The sequence below is a fragment of the Brassica napus genome, chromosome C7 (assembly GCF_020379485.1).
Source record: "Brassica napus cultivar Da-Ae chromosome C7, Da-Ae, whole genome shotgun sequence".
NCBI lineage: Eukaryota > Viridiplantae > Streptophyta > Magnoliopsida > Brassicales > Brassicaceae > Brassica > Brassica napus.
This window is the reverse complement of record NC_063450.1, coordinates 38,492,259-38,512,935: the sequence shown is the minus strand read 5'-3', so window position 1 is coordinate 38,512,935 and position 20,677 is coordinate 38,492,259. Positions and strand designations below refer to the sequence as shown.

At 35.7% G+C, this 20,677-nt stretch overlaps 5 protein-coding genes across 8 annotated transcripts in view; 1 reads left to right on the top strand and 4 right to left on the bottom strand.

Annotated features, from left to right (window-relative positions):
• The window catches only part of LOC125589724, a 75,000-nt gene that overhangs the window by 48,464 nt on the left and 5,859 nt on the right, over nt 1-20,677 (bottom strand). The gene's annotated exons all lie outside the window — the stretch shown is intronic.
• LOC106409048 (D-cysteine desulfhydrase 2, mitochondrial-like) lies at nt 565-2,600 on the bottom strand. Of its 2 annotated transcripts, none has more exons than XM_013849736.3 (7): nt 2,417-2,600; nt 2,036-2,326; nt 1,906-1,957; nt 1,527-1,832; nt 1,324-1,453; nt 1,078-1,239; nt 565-1,003 (listed from the first exon to the last, which is right to left on the bottom strand). In XM_013849736.3, exons 1-7 carry the CDS (start codon nt 2,486-2,488, stop codon nt 778-780), a joined length of 1,239 nt encoding a protein of 412 aa, XP_013705190.2. In that variant the 5' UTR covers nt 2,489-2,600; the 3' UTR covers nt 565-777. The 2 variants fall into 2 exon arrangements, with proteins under 2 accessions (XP_013705190.2, XP_013705191.2); XM_013849737.3 differs by having other exon boundaries at nt 1,915-1,957.
• LOC106408151 lies at nt 4,752-5,148 on the bottom strand. Its single transcript, XM_048764237.1, has 2 exons — nt 4,825-5,148; nt 4,752-4,757 (listed from the first exon to the last, which is right to left on the bottom strand). The coding sequence occupies exons 1-2, from the start codon at nt 5,146-5,148 to the stop codon at nt 4,752-4,754; spliced, it is 330 nt and encodes a 109-aa protein (XP_048620194.1).
• Nucleotides 5,623-9,097, bottom strand: LOC111207891 (ultraviolet-B receptor UVR8-like). 3 transcript variants are annotated; one of them, XM_022706411.2, is made up of 6 exons: nt 8,771-9,097; nt 7,979-8,237; nt 7,543-7,892; nt 6,685-7,089; nt 6,220-6,604; nt 5,623-6,142 (listed from the first exon to the last, which is right to left on the bottom strand). In XM_022706411.2, the coding sequence occupies exons 2-6, from the start codon at nt 8,183-8,185 to the stop codon at nt 5,900-5,902; spliced, it is 1,590 nt and encodes a 529-aa protein (XP_022562132.2). In that variant the 5' UTR covers nt 8,186-8,237; nt 8,771-9,097; the 3' UTR covers nt 5,623-5,899. The 3 variants fall into 3 exon arrangements, with proteins under 3 accessions (XP_022562132.2, XP_022562133.2, XP_022562134.2); XM_022706412.2 differs by having other exon boundaries at nt 8,724-8,959; XM_022706413.2 differs by having other exon boundaries at nt 8,739-8,959.
• Nucleotides 9,211-12,932, top strand: LOC106365728. The gene is made up of 9 exons (XM_022695410.2): nt 9,211-9,850; nt 10,678-10,951; nt 11,119-11,233; nt 11,315-11,439; nt 11,565-11,646; nt 11,739-11,850; nt 11,928-12,091; nt 12,174-12,294; nt 12,359-12,932. Exons 1-9 carry the CDS (start codon nt 9,662-9,664, stop codon nt 12,698-12,700), a joined length of 1,524 nt encoding a protein of 507 aa, XP_022551131.2. The 5' UTR covers nt 9,211-9,661; the 3' UTR covers nt 12,701-12,932.

The window sequence follows — 20,677 nt, the reverse complement described above, 5'->3', positions numbered from 1 at the left end:
CGATTTATCCAAACTGAAATTCAAAACCAAACCCACAAAACCCTATAGAAAAAAAACAAAATATCAACCCTGTATTTATTTTAAATTTACAATATATGATCATTTTTAATTCTCATTTTAGTTAGTAAGTGGACTATTATGTTTCTAAGAAATAATACACTGGCATATACATGTTTTTATATACATAATTTGAATCTATTTGTAATAATCTTCGATTTACCTTTTTACTTAATTACGGCTCAAACTTAAAACATTATTTTATTTTATCAAATTTAATACATGTATTTAGTCAAAAAAATTAAATAAATGTAAGATATGAAGGAACAGAACTAGACTCTAACCTGAATAGAAATACCATAAAACCAAACGAGCCAAAGTGATTTCGATTCGATTCGATTCGGTTCGGTTAGAATTTTACTAAAACCAAACCAAATCTTTAGATTTATATCTCTTGAAGTCTTGAGAATTGTATGCCTACAAGGCTACAACACCTAGGCTGTAACTGGTAAATTGATCTGGAATTAATGGAACAAAAATAAATGAAATGATAGGAATGAAATGGAATACATCAAAAAAATGGAACGGAATACATTCCATTTATTCATGAACAATTTTGTTATGGAATACTTTTCTTTGTATTTTATCAAAATATTTTTGGAATTGGTGGAATGACCATTCCATTCCATTCATATCAAATGGTAAAAAAGGTTTTTGGAATCAATGGAATCCACCATTCCACGTCGTTCCATTCCAAAATATTGTAATCCAGTTGCACCCCTAATGTTTCAAGTTAGTGAAGAAAGATTTATATCTTTGAGCAAGACCAAACATCCCAAGAGTGCCTCCAGTGTGAAGCATCACTACAATGCTCGAATCCTCGTCCTCCACAAGCTCTGTTGCCGTCTCCCAAGCAGCTAAAGTATACATTGGATCCACTAAAACACCCGTCTGTTGCGCAATCTTCCGACACATCTCCACTTCTCCTTCCAAGACCTTACCAAACCTGCAAGAACAAAAGGAAATATATAACTGAAAATATCACTTTTAGTATATCTTCAATAGCGAAAAGAATCATACTTTCTCGGGCGTTGACGTTCTACCCATTTGATCGTATCCAAGCGGCTGCAAACGATGGAGGGAAGAAACTGCCTCGTAAACTCTTCTAACAAGCGATGTTCATGTCTTTTGTAGTTTTCGAGTGTATCAGCTAACATCACTGCATTGATCTCCCAGGGAAGCCTGAGAGGAGAAGTGTAACATGAGCAAGAAAAGAAACAGACACAAAAAGCGTTATCAATAAAGTCTTGTTCAACAAAGCCTAACCCTAAAGACATAGCTGCAACTCCTAAACCCACAGCAGTCGTTCCAGTACCAGCATCAACTACAAACTTGACACGACTCTTCTTCCCAAGTAAATGATCTTCTGACAAATACTTCACTAACCGAAACATACCTGCATAGTAAAACAAAGGCACACATAAACAACAAATCTTGATAAGTTCTTTCCACCAAATTAGATTGCTTACCGAGTAACGCAAGAGCATCGCCTGCGCCTTCATTGACGATCAAAACCTTTCTAGAAGAAGCAGCTTGGGAAGTCGAAAAACCATCAATAGCCTCAAGGTCTTTAGCCCATAAGACAGAACCGTCTTCCCCAGCGACAAGATCAGCGTGAGTTCTCAGCATCTCCTCCCTATTCGCATACTTCGATCTCGGAACATACTCAACGTTTCCATACATAGTTGAAACGAGGTTATAACCGGTCAAAACCTCGGGCTGCTCTCCACGCAGTAGCAGATGTGATCTCACACCTCTCTCAGCACACGAAACAGCTGCAACAACATACAAACAACAAATACTCAAAACTTCATTAAATTTAGTTCTCTCAAACAAAAAGGTTCTGACATTTTTTACCAACAGCAGCTGTGTGTGCACTCTGACAACCTCCACATGTAACCTAACATTCAAAGAAAAAGCTCTAAGCATTTTTTTTCCAAAGGACCCAACTGAGAAAGGATAACAAATTCTCTCTCACCAAGTCAGTGACTTTATGATCCTGAAGAAGCGGTAGCAAAGCATCAAGCTTTCTAGCTTTGTTACCGTTGACAAGAGGATGCAAAAGATCGTCTCTCAGGATGTAAAAAGACGATCCTTTTTTAGAGACTTCATCTCCGAGACGTGGACGAGTGTTGTTCAAGAAGGAGAGTTTGCCGATTCCTTTAGCGGAAGAAACACTGATTTGATGAATTGGAGTTGCGGGACTCTGTAACCCCCACTTCCTATCGAGTAACTTCGACACGGGATCGAGCTCTGATATAGCAATTCCCTGAAAGGAATACACTCAATCTCAGCATATGAATACACTCCAGGAGAATGAAGTGGATAAAAAACCCGAACTTTGACGAATAGTATTAACCTGAGAGGAGTGAAAGTGATGAAGGTTCGATTTCAAGTTGACTGTGAAAAAAGTTGACCGTTGGACCTTCATTGTCGCTCGCTTCTCTGCGAATTACGCTTTCGGCTCACAGAGTAATGGAGAAAGCACAAGCATCCACGCGCGTCTTGTTTCACAGGACGCTGAATGACACGCGCTTTTTGAGACAGGTATGGGCCCAAGCTTCTCTCACCCGGCCCGTATCTAACAACCAATGAGAAAGTTGGCTTTTTCTTTTTTTACTTTTTTTTTCAAACACTAATTTTTTTACTGTAATATTGAAAACACCGGTGACCATTTGAGAAACACTATGAACAAATAAAAAAAAAATGAAAAGGAATAAAACTAAAGGAATGAGTGGGAATGATTGTTCTTCCTTAAAAATAATGAGGAATAATTTTGCTTTGTTATTCTCTACAAAAAAAAAGAATGATAAGGAATATAAAGGTAAATAAATTCCTTATGAATGGTATATTTTTATGAAACCATAAGGAATTGAATGTTCATTCTCATTCCCTTGGTCACCAATCACACCTTATATGAATGATTTTAGGCTAACACATCTGTGTTTTGCCGATGATGTTTTGGTGTTTTCGTATGGGAAAAAGCGCTCGATAGAAGATATTATGTCTGTGTTCAAAGAATTTGCAGCTGTCTATAAGTCTGGAGAAGTCAAAATTGTTTATGGCAGGAGTGGAAGATGAAGACATGGTCCAAATCCTCAACCAGTTCCCTTTTGCAGCAGGAGCTCTTCCGGTTCGATACCTTGGTCTCCCTCTGTTGACAAAGAGAATGTCAGTGCATGATTATAATCCCCTTATTCAGAGAATTAAGCAACGAATCAGCTCATGGACAGCAAGGCAACTCTCGTTTGCAGGTCGTCTACAGCTCATCAGTTCGGTAATTCATAGTTTGACAAACTTTTGGATGTCCGCATTTCGACTCCCGAAACAATGCATTAAGGAGATTGATCAGTTATTTTGCGCCTTTCTCTTGTCAGGACCTGATCTCTCATCGCATAAAGCTAAGATCGCATGGAAAGATGTGTGCAAGCCACGAGAAGAAGGAGGCTTGGGTCTGAGGTCACTGAATGAAGTGAACTTGATCTGCTGTCTCAAATTGATATGGAGAATATTGTCAGCTAAGGAATCACTTTAGATTTTTTGGATTCATCGGTATCTGATAAGGAAGGGATCACTGTGGAGTGTCAATGCAAAAATCTCCTTGGGGTTTTGGATATGGAAGAAGTTACTTAAGCTTCGGCCCCTTGCATCGACGCTCACACGGATGGAGAATTGTAATGGCTCCTATACATCCTTTTGGTTTGACATGTGGTCTCCTTTGGGAAGATTGATAGACTTGACTGGGTCTCGAGGATGTATTGATTTGGGCATTCCAATCAATACAACTGTGGAAGTAGCAGTCCAAACATACAGACGGCGCAGGCACAGAGTGGAGGTTTTGGTTCAGATAGAGAGAGAGATTCTAAATCTTCATATCAGAGGCTTATCACTAGAAGATGACACTCGACTGTGGAAAACAGAGGCAGGGAGCTTCCAATCTTGTTTTAGTACGAAGCAAACTTGGGAGATCACAAGAAGTCACTCCCCGCGTGTTACTTGGAGCAAAGGGGTGTGGTTTACGGGCATGACTCCAAAGTATGCGTTCATGACATGGCTCTCTATACAGGATTGTCTATCCACATGGGATAGAATCCTAAAATGGAATCCACAAGCTGATATTTTGTGCTTGTTGTGTAAGAGATCCATGGAATCAAGGGATCACCTATTTTTCACCTGCCCGTATACTCAAACTATCTGGTCTGGCCTTGTGGGTAAGCTGCTAGCTTCTTGGTTCTCTAACAGTTGGCTTCAGATTCTGAGTATTGTGGCGGAGGGTACTCGGGATGCAACAACAACTTTCCTGGTTCGGTATGCATTTCAAACGGCAGTATACTCGGTGTGGCAGGAGAGAAATGGCCGTCGGGTAGGAGAACGAGAGTGATCTTCTGCTCTGTTACTCTCAAGGATTGATAAGCAAGTGTGAAACCGCATCTTTTCAATAAACATGGCAGGACGTTCAAGACTAAGACTACAAATTGCTATGCAGCTTTGGTTTGGTAGTCGATAGCTTTTAGTTAATCATGTACAGAAGTTGAGTTAGTATCATTCTTTGTCAAACAATGATGCATTTATTGTACAAAGGTTTTGAGATGAATAAATTTAACATTCATTCAAGAAAAAAAAAAGTTTCATTTTTGTCATGATCTCTGTATCGTCTCACTTTTAAAGATGAAAGGGACAAGCAAAATGCTATATTACATCTACAAGATAAAAACATTACAAACTATATTCAATAAAAATGTCAACAGTTTCTTAAAATTCACGCACCAAAATCACATCGCATAAAAAGAAGAACGATCCAACCATGGCAACAGCTACAAAATAACAAAATCCAACCATGGCGGTAGCGTCGTTTCCGGAAGGTGGTTGAGGTGGCGGATAGTTTGCGTTCGAAGAATCGCTTCCCATAGATCCAGCAACTGCTCCGGGAGTAGCAGCTGCATCCTTGTTGTCATTACCTCCTGGAGCTTTAGCTACATTGGTCGGAGCTGTTGTGGGGGCTCCAGAGGTGATCGTCGAGGGTTTATCAACAGCTGAGACAACCACGGCGACAAAGAGGAGAAGGAGGAGAGCTAAGTGAACGTGCGCCATTTTGTTAGTTAAATTAGTTAATTATCCCAAAAGATTTTTTTTTCCAAATGTTTTATGGGTATTTTTTATTCACTTGTGAATTATTTTTAAAAATTGTGTAGTGAAGGCTCTTTGTTTATACATTGTTGTTAATCAAAATGCGAAATTTGAGGTTTGCCAAAAAAATATTTAACGGCGTATCTTCTACTCCTAATTTAAGTTTCGTCCCTCTCCTGTCCCAGTCAATGAATACAAACTTGAGTTTAGCCTAAAAATTATCTTAGAATCTTAAGTTTTAATTTATCTAGAAAAGTATAAAAAGCATCGGTTGTGAAATGAAATGAGTCGTAAGGTGATGATGTAAAATAATAAAAGTATCAAGTCCCTCTTTTCAAGCCTAGATTATCTGACTATTTTTGTATATGCTTCCTTCCTTATTTCACTCTACCCTAAACAAGTAAACACAGTGATATGGCGTGAACTGCACGGAAACTGTACCACGAATTTAGCAAGCCTTGAGGCTTTTTATACAAATGAAATAGAATCTGAACCTTACAATAAATGGACTGGACTAATTGAAATTATTCGACAATTATCAACCTAAAACATGACCCATGAACAATTAGAATAATGTGAAACCCCCTATACAATGAAATGTTAAGACAAGTTCCTTAACTTATGTTTCCCCCCTTTTGTACAAACCCTTCCAAAGTGACCATAATGTAGTAAACCGCAATTTCCATGTGTTTTTGTCTGATCTGCCAACAAACCTCTAACTGAGATCGATATTTACTTTCTCGGGTACACACCTTTCTGTCTGGTCACGACCAAGGTCTGCTCCAAGCTGACCCTTATCACCCGCACCAAACGCGAATAGCTTCCCTGACTCCGAGAGCGCAAACGTATGAGCGTTCCAATATATAGAGTTCGTTAGACTAATCTGAACCATCCTCTCCTTCACTTGCTTCAGCGATGTTACTACCGCTGGACTCAGCACATTCCCATTTCTATTACCCTAATATACAAAAACCAAACCAAAACATAAAGAGCCAGATAGCTTGCCACGCAAGTTAAAAAGAAATAAGTGCAAACCTGTTCATCAGCGGCTATATGGTGACCGAGACTAGCGGATTCGCCACAACCAAACGAGTAAACATCTCCATCTTCCGAGACAACAAAAGTAGTGTAGTCTCCCGTTGCTACATGAACCGCCTTGACATGGCTTAGCCCTTCAACGACTTTAGGCACTGACTCACACTCCTCGTTACCGTGTCCTAAGCAACCGTACCTTCCCCAACCCCAGGTACACACTCTTCCGTCCTGACCTACCACCGCCGCATGCCACGCACCCGCTGCAACTACCCTAGGTTGAATGTTCAACACCTGAAACTGCTCGATAAGCCGAGGATACTTCTCATCGGTTTTTGACCCGTGACCAAGCTTGCCTCCCAAACCACAACCAACCGAATAAACCGACCTAAAATAAACATCGTATTACGTCAGAACCGGTCTAAATTAAATACTTAAACCGACAACAGTGTATAAGAAGTAACTCACATGCTGCCATTTGGTAGACAAGCTAAGGCAAGAAGGTAGCAATAACCAGCAGCAATCTGCACAACGGGTACATTCTCGAGCGCCCCTAACAAAGGACGTGGCTCGACATCATTAGCCTCGGTTTGGTGTCCGAGTCTACCATCGTTTCCCCAGGAGAATGTATAAACCTTCCCTTCTCGTGAGAGAACAGCGGTAAAGAAGTTTCCAATAGCCGCTTGCACAACGAATATGTTTTTTAAAGATGTTACAAGCTGAGGAGTTGTGACCTCTTTAGAACCTTGCCCTCCGTATTCAGCTTCACCGAAGGAGTCTTTCCCACAGAAGTAGACGTTTCCACTATCGCTTATTAGCATTGTACGGCCAGCACCAGCTGCTGCTTGGATGATTCGGATGCCCTGTAATGATCTGCGCACAACACACGGTTATAACGACTCTCGGTGAAACCATCTTCAGGTTCTCTTTGGTTGTAACACTTAGGCCTCGGATATTGAACCGATCCGAACCCGCCAAACCGAAATTTGGGTTAGAAGTTTGGTTCAATTCGGTAGGCTTTTTTGAAGAAAATCGGTTTTTGGTTCGGTTTGGCAATCGGTTACTTCAGTTTTCTTCTAACAATAGTTATACCCAAACCACACCAAAAACACGAACCAACTAACCATATTTCGAACAGAATGTAACCAAAATTAACCGAATTTATCTGAAAATGTAACCAAAATATAATCGAAATCAAAAACTTCGGTAGGATTTTCAAAAACCGAACTAACCGGATACCAAACTGAACTTTATTTCGGGTTAATTCGGTAAGATTTATGTTAAACCGAACCCGCAAGCCTAGTTAACATAAAACATAATGTATACCTGACGGGCAAAATGCGAGCTTCTTCCTCGGTATGACCATGTCCTAGCTGTCCAGAGTTATTATAACCGAAAGTATAAACTTCTCCTTTTGAAGTGACGGCAATGCTGTGACCAGGACCAGCAATAGCTTGAGACTTCTCTCTTCTACAACACGCTTCACCAGCCAGCAAGAACCTAAGTACAAGTTTCCATGACCCTCCGCATCTACGTTTCATTTCTTCGCGTTCTTCTTCATTCATCGGTTTGAAAATCACCCTTTTATTACACATGTCTAGAGCAGCGAGCTCGGCTATAGATAAACTACAGTCCGGCGCAAAGTTCGCTGGCTGGCTAAAGAACGAACATGTTGCCTATACCAACACCAACAACAACAAGAAAATATCAAATTCTTGAAATTTTAGTGAAAGATTTAGACTTTTTATTCGAAAACGAGAACCTCAAGATTGGCGAGGTCACGAGGATCCAATCTACATTCAGTGAGAACGTGAAGGACAATGGAAGGGTTAGCTGCTAAAGGAAACTCTCCAGGAGTAGTTGACTCTCCAAAGCATTGGCGTTTTTGCCTCTTTACAGGAGGAGAAGCAGGTTGCTCCGGTATGTTATGGTACTGCAAGCCTGGAGTTCCACTCGATGTAGCATCCATTTTTGGACAACAAAGATTTATCTACAAATCAAGAGCTAAGACAAGACGACACCTGTAAAATAGTACAAAGGAAGCAACTTTATGCGTTATTACAAGGAGAGTTTACTTCTTTTATTGTTTCTTCTAATCAAGAATAGAAGAAAGAATCTGTGAACAATCAAATCAGACCAGGTCAAGAATGAAAGAAGGAAACTTGGAAGAGAAGTGTAGTAATCAATAATGATAAAAGAGGATTATTCTATAAGAATGAAAGATGGATCAGATACGGAAGAAGATTAAACGAAAACTATTTGTCACACGCAAAGGACTTCTCCTTCTCCTCTGCACACGCAAAGAAACTCTAATTTTGACCTTTAGCCCAACAAATCAACACACAAACCCAAACCGATCTTAATTAACAGAACAAAAACACATCATAGAAATAGAGATATTGATTTTAAAATGCTAACACCACAATTTTGATCTTTTACTCAGATTCAAAGAAGTTGTGATTAATTTACATGTCAAACAAAAAAAAAGGAGCGAACTTTATGAATACCCATCTGCAACAAACCATTTTCATCATCAATTCGACAAGAATCAAACCTCAGAACTATTCAGACAGCAGAAGTGGCTTTGTTTTGTTTGGTTTTGTTGTTTGTCTGATCAGGGTATAGAGAAACGAATGATCGGAGAATGATTTTTCTGGAGAATTGACGATCACAATAACGGAAAGTCTGCAACTTTTGCGTTGAGGAAAGCAAATTGAATGAAGAGGAAAGAAAGATGTGGCGTCTCTTTATGCGGTTTTATAAAGCAATTTAGATCTCTCTCTCTGTTACAACATTTTTTCTGATAAATTGTGATACTTCTTATGTGTAATGTGTGTGTATGTATGTGCAACATATACGTATAGTTGTGATGGATAATAACATCATGGTGAATTCGATATACGAAATGCATGTATACATAATATACGTGTGCATCCAAAATAGGGGTTGAGTGGTCGAACAAGTTATCCTCATCCAGCGGATCTTTATTATCTAACACTACTAAAAGCAAAATAAGAAGAGCATACAGGCTATCCACGTCGGATTTTTTATTTGGCCAATCAGGTTCTTTTTTTTTTACACGTCAGACTCGGGTTTGCCTTTTGCCCGAAGTCGAGTAAGAGATTTCGTGGGCTTCTGATTTCTCTTTGGGCTTTAAGTTTGATTCGGGCTTCTTTGTGTTTTTTGTGTATCGCGAGGAGAATCATTTAGGTGAGCCGACATCTAAACGAGAAGCTTCTCCTCACCATTACCGCTTCGTGTTCTTCGATCAAAAAGAGAACCGTAGATTCCATCGATTCAATCCTAAGCTATCAATAGTTCCGTTTCGATCAATCAATACCCCTTCATTATGATTTCTTTTCACCTCCCTCTTTTCCTCCTCTTATATAATTGATCTTCCTTCTCCGTAGAATGCAAAACCCTAGAAAAACTCAGATCTCAAGATATGGCGATGAAACGAAATGGAAAGTCTCCTGCGTCTTCCGAGTCTGACGAATCAGTGATGTTCTTCAGAGATGTCTCTCTCGGTCCCCATGAAACCCGGTTGCGATTCCGACTCATCCATTTCTGGGAGGCTCAGAACCCGGTGAAGAAGACCCTTATTGGTCTGGAAATGCTTCTCATCGACGAGCAGGTACGTCAATTCTATAAATAGTTCCTAGACCTTGAGATCGATGTGTGTTAGGGTGCATTAGTTATGTTTGATTAGTTAATTAAATTTTTAACAGTGATTTTGCCGGTTCTTTAAACTTGGAAGGTGAATCTAGGGTTAATTAGTTATGATAAAAAAACTTTAAAATTTGGTTTTGACGTTTTCCTGGTATTTTTTTTGTTTAAATCTTGAGGTTTGTTTCACGTTTTTAGTTTTGTTATTCTTTCCCGACTATATTAATTGTTACTGGACCGTGCGATCCGTGTCTGCGTTCATTAGTAATGTTAGAACGGAGTTAATTTAACTTTGAGCTATGCTTTCACGTTTCTTTAAACGTTAATAAGAATTTGTAGTTTGATTTTGTCATTTGTTTATATGGGTGTTTAGTTAGTTAATAAAAATTTTTAACAGTGATTTTGCCGGTTCTTTAAACTTGGAAGGTGAATCTAGGGTTAATTAGTTAGGATTAAAAAACTTTAAAATTTGGTTTTGGCGTTTTCCTGGTATTGTATTTGTTTAAATCTTGAGGTTTGTTTCACGTTTTTAGTTTTGTTATTCTTTCCCGACTATATTAATTGTTACTGGACCGTGCGATTCGTGTCTGCGTTCATTAGTAATGTTAGAATGAAGTTAATTTAACTTTGAGCTATGCTTTCACGTTTCTTTAAACGTTAATAAGAATTTGTAGTTTGATTTTGTCATTTGTTTATATGGTTGTTTAGTTAGTTATTAAGGTTTGGGATCGTATTTGTTTAAATCCGAGGTTTGATTCTGATTTTGTGTTTTTCTTATTATTTTTCCGACAATAGGGAACTGTCATTCAAGGATTCATCCCACCAGGTCGTATTAAGAAATACCTGCCTGAGATGAAGCGAGGTTCAGTTTACGAACTCATCAACTTCTACGGATCGAAGAACAAACCGATGTATCGGGTTGCTGATCATATCGCAACCGTGTCCTTCGCATGGAACTCTGAGTTGTCGGTTCTTCACGACATTCCAATCCCTTTTGATGAAGACCGTTTCAGGATGCATTCGTATGAGGATTTTGAGGCCAACTGTGATCTCAAAGGTGACCTCTACGGTAAGAATTCTAATTTTACTATATTTATATTTTGATGTTGTTTTGGCCTATCTTCCTGTTTGATAAAGAATTGTAGAATTTTGTTCAGTTATGTGATTAGTTCAAGTGTTTCTTTTTTTTTAAATGATTAGACATCTGAGTTATGTTCTTGATGATAAATGTTATAGATGTTCTTGGCCACATGAAGCTGGTTGATGGACAGGCTCTTACCGAGCGTCCCACCATTGATGAAGCGAAGCTCGCTACCACTCGGCACATTATGGTTCACGTGCAATCACATGAGTAAGTGTGTTCTTCTTTTTTTGATAAACCATATCTCTTTAGTTCATAAGGTTCTTAAGTCCCTAAGATATTATTTTCCAGAGGACCTGTTATGAAGCTTTACCTCTGGGACCAGGCAGCAACGGACTTCTGCAAGAAGTTTAAGTCCTATGAAAACACTCCCACAGTTCTTTTGGTCACAGCTGTTAACACTAAACGTCTCGGAGGTACTTATTTATCCCTTTGGTTTCGCGTTTGACTGATTAAACATTCTACAAACGTTTTGTTCTTTAAAATCGCCTTCTAACTTTACACTCTTATCATCTTTAATCCTTCTTCCGTCATTTTACAGGTAACCTGGCACTGAGTTCTATGTCTCCCACACGGGTTTTCATGGACTATGATGTGCAACCAACAATTGATTACTTCGCGTGGTATGTAACACTGTCTATATAAGTTTATGTTGAGCACACATTTATTCAAATTGAAGTTATTGACTGAATTTATGATTTCTATTAATTGTTAGGCTCTCCTCGAACCCAGAGATTGCTAAGCAGGTTAGTGCAGAGGTGGTCACTAAGCGGGAGACGATGACCATATCTGACATCTTCTCCTACATGACTCTGGAATCTGCAAAGGTAAATACAAAGCTAAATGTTACATGCAATTTTTAAACGCTTCTATGTTTATATCAAATGCTTTTGAACTGTTGCAGGATGCCTTTTTTGAGTGCACTGCCACGATTGATGATGTGGTTCATGGATCTGCTTGGTACTATATTGCATGCACTGGGTGTCATAGTAAGGCTACCAAAGGCGCAAATTCATTGATTTGCACGAACCCAAGATGTGTGAAGGATACCACAGCTGGAGTTGCACAGTAAGTTCATTGGCATCGATAATCAATTACACTCTCTCTTATATAGTTTTTGGATTATTGACTTCTAAAACTTACATAACAGGTACCGTGCAAAGATTTCGGTCTATGACAGCAGTGAACAAGGTTTCTTTGTCCTGCTTGGTGATGCTGGTTTTCAGTTGACTGGGAGGCATGCATCTGAGTTGGTCAGCAGCTACTTTGAGGTATATATCTATCAGTTTATACTCTCAAATGATTGAAACTCACATTACTGTTTTTGAATGCAAGGCCAATAAAGACAAAGGTCCTGACCATGAAGTGCCTGTCCCGGAAGCTCTGATCAGCATAGTCGGACAGACCCATAAGTTCTGTGTAAAAGTTACAGACCACAACTTCTCTGGCAACACCCGAGCAATCACTGTGACCAAGATCCTCCCTCCGGAGACATCATCACCCACAAAAGGCTCCGTTGATAACGCTATTGCTGCAACATCCATGGAAGCAGTGCAGACTGGAAGTGAAGTGTGTGGGCCTTCAAAAAGCCGTGGAGATTCTGCAGATGAAGAGAGTAAGAGAACGTTTGACAGTGTTGATCCAGAGAAAGTCAAACGGGCAAGGTGTGAGAAATAATGATTCAGTTCGATAATTCTTAAGTCTTTGCATTGAACTTCAAGTACTATGTTGGTTTTTGCAAGTTTGCTTCAGTTTGGTACTATTTTGGTTTTTAACAACACTTTGCTTTGTTTCTTTTCATTTCAAACTTTGGATTTTAATCGATTAAACTATCCTTCCTATATAGTTTACTCAGATCAATTGTTTTCATGTTTAAATTCCTTTATATACACCAACTGATTTGGCCTCATCAATATCTTGCTAGACTTATTTATTTCCATAATCCATACACAATTTGAACTCCACGTAGCCATCACACACGCATATCACACAGCATGAAGATTTTAGAATATTTTACATTTATGAAATTTCTTAAAATCCCATATTCCTTATGATCCTATATTTATGTTAAAACCAAGCTAAATAGGAAAGTAATAAATTCTCCTTAAGAAAGTTTGCTTCGGACATTATAATCCCATATTACTTATGATCCTTAGGAAGGAAAAAAGACAGAAAATCAAACTCTCCCAATTATTCACTTGCGTTAGAAAGAAGGAGACTCGAGAAAGACAAAGACCTCATCTGTTTCTTCTACACTTCCAAGCAATATTCGTCTGGAACAAGTTGGTGGTGCGGATCTCTGTTTTACCGGTATGGATAGCCTCCCCAATAATCAGCCCATTGAAGTGTCAGGTAAATACCAAATCCCTGCATGATTCTCTTAAACAAAAGAAAATTAGAAGCATCCCGTAGCGTTTATAATTATTTTTTACCAATGAGTATGAATATCCAAACTATATTTAACCACAAGTTGGTTTGGATGGCAGTTCTACTCATTCGGCATAGAAAGTTGCAAAGCAACATTATAATTCAAATTTTTTATATAAGAACTATCCAGAACGTTTTATAAGACTAAATAAATAATACAATGTCATCCTTATAATTTTTTACGTTTTTTACTACGTTGGAATTATTCCTTATGAATAGAAGGGATGATTCTATAGTCAATGATATATAGTGGCTATGTAAATCACGTTTTGTAAAAAACCAGTATATTGTATGCTAAGTTGCTTCGTCTATACAGACAAGCTTTAATTATATATATATACTTAAATATCACGAATGTTAATTTCAATTTTTCACGAAAATAGTATATATATTAGTTTCCCAGTCTTCACAGCGATATGTCTCGAGTTTTTTTTTAGTTTGAGTTTTAAGGACTTGAAAGTTATATATATATATATATATTTAACTTACATCAAAAGTAATATACAAATACTGTGTTTCAGTGCCGTGCGAAGGTTTTTGGAGGCCCGAGGCGAGTTAAATAAATTTTACATGATTTTTTTTTTTGAAAATATTTTTATTTAAATTCGAATTATATAAAGTTTTTTTTTTTGAAAAAACATATATATATATATATATAACACTAAAAAGTTTTGATATATTACCTTAACATTTTCTAAATTTTTATAAACTAAAAACCAAACTATAAATTTTTAGCGTTTTGGATTGAAATGTTGGTCGCTGTTAAAAATTTTAATATTAGCATTTAAATTAAATACAATAAACTATATATTCAAAATATTATAAATTTTTAATCAAATTCTATAAATATATAAAATAAATTTAACTCATAATATATACAAAGAAGACAAATATGGATCAAATATTTATAGTTAATTTGAAATAGAATCTTTATAGTTTTATATAAAATATTGTAAAATTGATCACAAATTAGTTATTTTAAACACAAGTCAAATTTAGAATCAAATAATAATAAAAATCTAACTAAAAAAATACATTAAATATCAAGTAATTTTTTTTTTTTGTAATTAGGGGCCCTAAATATTTTACAAAATTTGGGGGCCGTAGGCGAATGCCTTTTTAAATCCATGTGTGTAATAAATATAGTTAGAAATTCATGTACCTTATTACAATTTTTAAATCGAATGTTTTTTAGTGACATCTTCAATGCAACACATTCCCCAAAGAATCCACGAACTTCAAGAAGGGGTTTCAGTGCGTCCTATCATAGTATGTATAAGAAATGTTTGGGACATCAAAAAACACCAAATAGATAATACTCGAACTTCCATCGGCTTCCTGTGCTACGACCACCACGTAAGCCTTTTCTAAACTTCTATATATATATATATATATATATATGTTTTCCAATCCACCATATTTGATTTAAATAACTCACTGCTTACTTAATTGGATTGGCACACCAAAATTTGATCACACCCAGGGACAACTATTAGAAGGTCGGGTCACCGGAGACATTCAGCCAGATGATCCAAAAAACTTAACCGAAGGAGATACATATGAGTTCTCGAGATTTTCTGTCATACATAATTCCCGACAACGGAAACTCACCCAACTGCCTTACAATATTCAGATCAACCAAAAGACAATAGCATTGAATGTTACACTCGATTGTCCGATATTTCCAGTTCACAGTTTATCTCCTCAGAAATACAGAAATCTATTGCGGTTGGCCATTTTGCCCACACACTTACCAGGTAAATATGTCATCCCAGTATTAATTAAACAAATATGTATATTTATTCTAAAATAAATGTGCAGATGTCGTCGGACAGATAGTCATAATACAAAAAATAAAACCTCACCACCCGGAACTCAATATTGATGCCACGATTGGCCTACGGCTGAACAGGTTAGTTTAACACAATAGTTAACAACAGAATAATTATTATCTTCATACCACATCTCTATCTCAGGTCAACGATCGTCAAACTCATATTGTGCGACAAGCAAGCAGCAGATTTTAGCATCCTATAAAGTAAGAAAGATAGAAAATTTAAAGTTATGATCGTCACAAGCTTAATTCCTAAACTAATCCAAGGTAAATAATTCTATATAACACATCAAAAAATCATACATATATAATTTTTTTATTTAACAGCATAAGAATAATATCCAATATTTTGCAGGCAAACTTATACTCCGTTCAACACCAGCAACAATTTTCTACTTCAACAAATCAATTGATTACATAAAGCATTTCAAAAGGCGAATAAGGGATTACGCAAAAACATGCAGCACGGAGTGACCCTATTTCATGCATCATTCGGATTATTATTCTCTCTCTCACAAATTTGATACCTAGATTTATTTTCATATAAAATTGTTTTATGATTCCTTTCCTTTAAAACCCTACTTCTATATAATACTTAAAAAAGGCGATGTCTAGATGTGATTGAGCAAGAAGAAAGAATAATAGATGATGAAATTTCAAATAGATTTTAAAGACCTTTAATTTATGTAATATTACAAAACTCCAAATTCGTTTATTACAATAAAAATTTTACCAACATATATATTAAAATAATATTCTGAAACGATATTCAACTGTAAGTTTTCAACAATTACACGTTTAAAAAATATTATTAAGTATGCTTCGTTTTTTGAAAATTGGGTGTTTATATATTAAATAGGTTATTGGAATACTTTTTCTTTTGCTGAATTTATTCGAAATAAGACTCCGACCTTTTGAAATAAGAGAATTTATGTTATATACATAAATTCAGGACAAAACTCTAAAATTTATGTTAACGATTATCGAGGATCAGGTGCTAACAACCGTCACACTCCAAGATCATATTGCCCTGATTGCTAATTTATTATAATGTAGAGCACCTACAAAAATTGTACTAATAATCACTATTTTATATGCTATGTATCAAGATTTAACATGATGGAATCTTAATCTAAAAGGCTATGCGAAGATATCAAATATTATTTTAAGACTCCAACTTTATGAAACCCATGTCTAGAAAGGTCACTTTTTCGGGTTATGTAATTAAACGATTTCGCAATTAACTTTAGCTAACGTTATGTCATCCACTGAGCTACTGTTGTTTTAGTTTTATTTGGTGGAGATTGGAGTGGAGGACACAACAACCACCTCAACACTTATTGCGTCCATACAATCAACACCAAAATTTAATATGATATTTTGGTTCAACATTTTCACAAACAAATAACCCGGGCGTAGCCCGGGAACGGACCTAGTTGTTTTAATAGTTGAGAACAAAATGGTTACTTGTCACCTAGTTATTAATTAATTGTTAGTATCATAAGTCCTGACATGGTTATCCACTATGATGACATGACATCCTCAAAAAAAAAAATTTCCTTGTCCTTCTCTCTGATTCTCTTTGATGAAAAGAACGAAATTAATTTCTTGAATCAAGCTTATAGTTTGAGTTTCATGACTAGTTAATGAAAATTGACAATGAATATAACTGGTGTTTTAGTGGTGTTTGAAAATGTGTTAGCTTTTGTGTCTGTATCTTTATAAACTAAACAGAAGTTGATAAGAAGATGCATATATATGCTTGGAAGCAATGCCAACCTGGCAAATTACAATATAAAGTGCCAGTTATGGCTTCATCGACAAGAATATTCCCATCTGCATTTTATAGAGTGCATTACCATCCAAGACACTTTTTTCACTTTTTTTTACCGTATAAGACACATGTTGCTAAATGGATATTTTTCTTCTAGAGAGAGGCTTCGTTCGGACGGAATTGCCTTTCGGCGAGTAATCTGAGGTAGGGAGCAAGATTGTGTCGATTTGTGTCTAGTTGGTGGGGACCCCATTTAGTTACGTTTGTGTTTCATAGTAGGATTTATCAAGATTGGTTTATAGGTAAGTGGAACACATTACAACCGTTGGATGTGATTTAATCCAATGGTGATGGGCTTTTGACCGATTTGAGTTTCACAAGAATAGATTTTAAGCCATCAGATTGGAGAGGAGGGGGGCAGGGTGAAACTAGATCGTAGGATTTGATTTATTTGATTTTTTTGAAATTACTATTATCAATTTCCCTCTATTTCTTTATGTGATATATTTGACATATTAAAGTATATCAATAAATATATTAGACATAATAAATTATAACTTTTTGTTGTCAACATTTTAAGATCTATTTTGGTATATTTTAGAAATTTGAATATGAAAAAAATATCATGACAAATCTTTTTTTTTTGTAGATTAAGTGTTTATAGGCAAATAATAAAATGTGGACATATATATTGTGGATAGTGAAAAAAAAGACCACGAACATAATAAATGTATAAAAAATAATTCAGTTTAGAAAATGGTCTTTTTAAGCTATTAGATGTGGCAACTTAAACTAGATTGTAGGATTAGAATTTTTTAATATTACTATTATCAATTTTCCTATATTTCTTTATGTGATTATTTCAACATATTAAATATATATAAATAAATAGAGTAAATATTTTAGAAATTTGAATATAAAAAATCATATCCACAAAAAAAAATTATCGATTAAATGTTTGTGAACAAATAAAATGTGGACATATATATTGTGGATAAAGAAAAATCGTAGGGTTGGACATATATATTGTCCATTTTGTTGAAACTAGATCGTAGGGTTGGATTTATTTCAATTTTTTGAAATTACTATTATAAATTCCCATCTATTTCTTTATGTGATTTATTTTGATATATTAAAGTATATGAATAAATAAATTAGACATAATAAATTATAACTTTTTGTTGTCAACATTTTAAGATCCATTTTAGTATATTTTAGAAATTTGAATATGAAAAACATATCATGACAATTTTTTTTTGTTGATTAAGTGTTCATGCACAAATAAAATGTGGATATATATATTGTGGATAGTGAAAAAAATGACCACATACATAATAAATGTATAAAAAATAATTCAGAATAAAAAATGGTCGATTAAAATGTGGACATATATATATTGTGGATAAAAAAAAAATGTAGAAGTCAAAACGATAAATGTATACAAAAAATATGGACATGGATTAATGTTGATTTGAGAAAGGTGGTTCCACATTAATTTAATTATTAGAAAATCTGACCACATTAGTTGTTTGTAGATTTTGAATAAAAATTTGTGGAGCAGGGAGATGTGGATGGAAATGGTTGACGTCTTATGACTTTAAAATTTTTAACCATCTTACTTAGACAAATAATTGTGGGAAAAAAAATAAAAAACATATTGTATTTAGGCTTCATTAAGAGTTGAATTTGTAGCATTTGCATATATAATGGGGTTTGGAGTGTAATCAAAAGATATTGGGCAAAATAGAAGAGAAATAAGCACTATACAGAAGTTGTGGGGTTAAAGTCATAAATTTCTAAAGTTCAGTGACCCAACATACAAAAAGCTCAAAATTGTGCAACAATGGCTCTGTCGACAACGAGGAGGTCCAACCGATCGAGTTGTGAAGACCTAACCGCTTGATTCGATTCTCTTGACCCAAGCTTGGATCCGTGGTCGTAAATCGATCACTTGAAGAATAGTAGAAGACGACGGTGCTTCTATTCCGCACCATTGAAGCTATAGCGTCAATGACAGAGTTCCTCGCCAACTCGCTTCTCTTCTGCGCCACTGAAGCGGCGACGTCTATGACAGAGGTTCGTCTGGCGCAAAGCTTCATCAGCATCCATCTCCATTGCAAGATCCATCAGCGTCATTTCCATCGCAAAGTTGATTTCTTTATCTTGAAACCAAGCAATAACTAATCTTTAGAGGAAAGAAACAGAGAGAGAGAGGGGAAGAGAGTAAACCAGAGAGAGAGGAAGAAAAGAGAGAGAGAAAGGAAGAGAGTGACTTCTGCAAAAGACATAAACTTTTTTTGTTGTTTGTCCTCCAACAAAGGATAAAATCTACAAATAACAATCAATAGACTACATCTTAAGTCCTTACCAATAAAACCCAGGAAGTAGGGCCAAAATAAAATGATAAAGATGAAATTTTTGTGTGAGGAAATATAAACAATGAGATCCAAACAATATTTTGGAATTAGGTTTCGAGTTCTTGAGAACTAAAAATTAGGATTTTTAAAACATTATGCGTTCGGTGGAATATAAGGTTGAGTTGGGAAAGTTGATTTGAGATGAAATAAAAAGATAAAGTTTAAAATTTTTAGAGTTGGAAAAGTGACAGTTTAGTTAGAGGACTTATAGTTAGAAGAAGATGTAAGTGCATCTTATTTGAAGGCATGTAAGACATTGCACAAGGAAAAAATGTGTTTCTAGCAATAAGTGTCTCTATATACAATTTATAGTATAAAAATTCATTTTATATCGTCTTTTCCAAGTAAAGATAATAATCAAAACAGGACATTGCAGGAAAAGTAGTGATTTGTTCCTGTTGGTTTTATTTGACGTTCATGATTCATGATGATTTTATATGTAGAACTTTGAATAAATGTTTGGTAATAATAATAATAATATGAAGTTCTACAAAGATGTTTTGAAATACAATTACTGAATTTTTTTTAATATCATCATTTGAAAGCAACACTTCAGTTCCCATAACTTCTTAAATATAACAAATACTATATGTATTGGAAATTTTATTAAAGCATTAGGATGCGTTCATATATTATTAAGCTAGCAATGTTTTTGTATTCTCGAAATATTAAGTTTTTGGGTGTTTGTTTTAGAATGCAAAAAAAAAAACAGTAAGTAAATAATTATATATTATTTAACAACTATTCAATTAACTAGTTTTTTTTTTTCAATTAACTAGTTAGGTGAAACGTAAACTGATAAAGATTCCCTTCGATATTTCTCCTATAAACAATCTTGACAAGAACATCATCAAGGGTTGCAATCGACGAGACTCAATAATTGCCACATATATTTGAGTATTCGACCAAAACCTTGTTGTAGCCACTAGCCGGCACACACACAGAAAGAACTTCTTTGGGAAATAATTTTCATATTCTATCAGATGAGAATCATTAAAATTTAGAAAGAGCCACCATAACAATTAACTATTACCTATAGGAACTTATCATCTCAAACCATAGTTAAAAACTTTTTTTTTGCGTTGACAAGACTCTTCACCTATAAATAATTGTCGTGTGTTTTATTTACCGTAACCAGTTTTGATACAGTCAAATGAGATAATCTCATATACATGCCTAACTGGGAAGATAATTGATCCGCT

What these genes read in the sequence shown, in the direction of transcription:
- LOC106409048 (XM_013849736.3), bottom strand. Translation starts at nt 2,488, where the DNA reads ATGAAGGTCCAACGGTCAACTTTTTTCACAGTCAACTTGAAATCGAAC. An exon ending in CGATGCTCTTGCGTTACTCG is followed by an intron (nt 1,454 to 1,526) that starts GTAAGCAATCTA and finishes TTTACTATGCAG; the next exon opens with GTATGTTTCGGTTAGTGAAG. An exon ending in GTTGCAGCTATGTCTTTAGG is followed by an intron (nt 1,240 to 1,323) that starts GTTAGGCTTTGT and finishes TTCTCCTCTCAG; the next exon opens with GCTTCCCTGGGAGATCAATG.
- LOC111207891 (XM_022706411.2), bottom strand. Translation starts at nt 8,185, where the DNA reads ATGGATGCTACATCGAGTGGAACTCCAGGCTTGCAGTACCATAACATA. An exon ending in GTGACCTCGCCAATCTTGAG is followed by an intron (nt 7,893 to 7,978) that starts GTTCTCGTTTTC and finishes GTGTTGGTATAG; the next exon opens with GCAACATGTTCGTTCTTTAG. An exon ending in GCTCGCATTTTGCCCGTCAG is followed by an intron (nt 7,090 to 7,542) that starts GTATACATTATG and finishes TGTTGTGCGCAG; the next exon opens with ATCATTACAGGGCATCCGAA.
- LOC106408151 (XM_048764237.1), bottom strand. Translation starts at nt 5,148, where the DNA reads ATGGCGCACGTTCACTTAGCTCTCCTCCTTCTCCTCTTTGTCGCCGTG.
- LOC106365728 (XM_022695410.2), top strand. Translation starts at nt 9,662, where the DNA reads ATGGCGATGAAACGAAATGGAAAGTCTCCTGCGTCTTCCGAGTCTGAC. An exon ending in TCTCAAAGGTGACCTCTACG is followed by an intron (nt 10,952 to 11,118) that starts GTAAGAATTCTA and finishes TAAATGTTATAG; the next exon opens with ATGTTCTTGGCCACATGAAG. An exon ending in ACAATTGATTACTTCGCGTG is followed by an intron (nt 11,647 to 11,738) that starts GTATGTAACACT and finishes ATTAATTGTTAG; the next exon opens with GCTCTCCTCGAACCCAGAGA.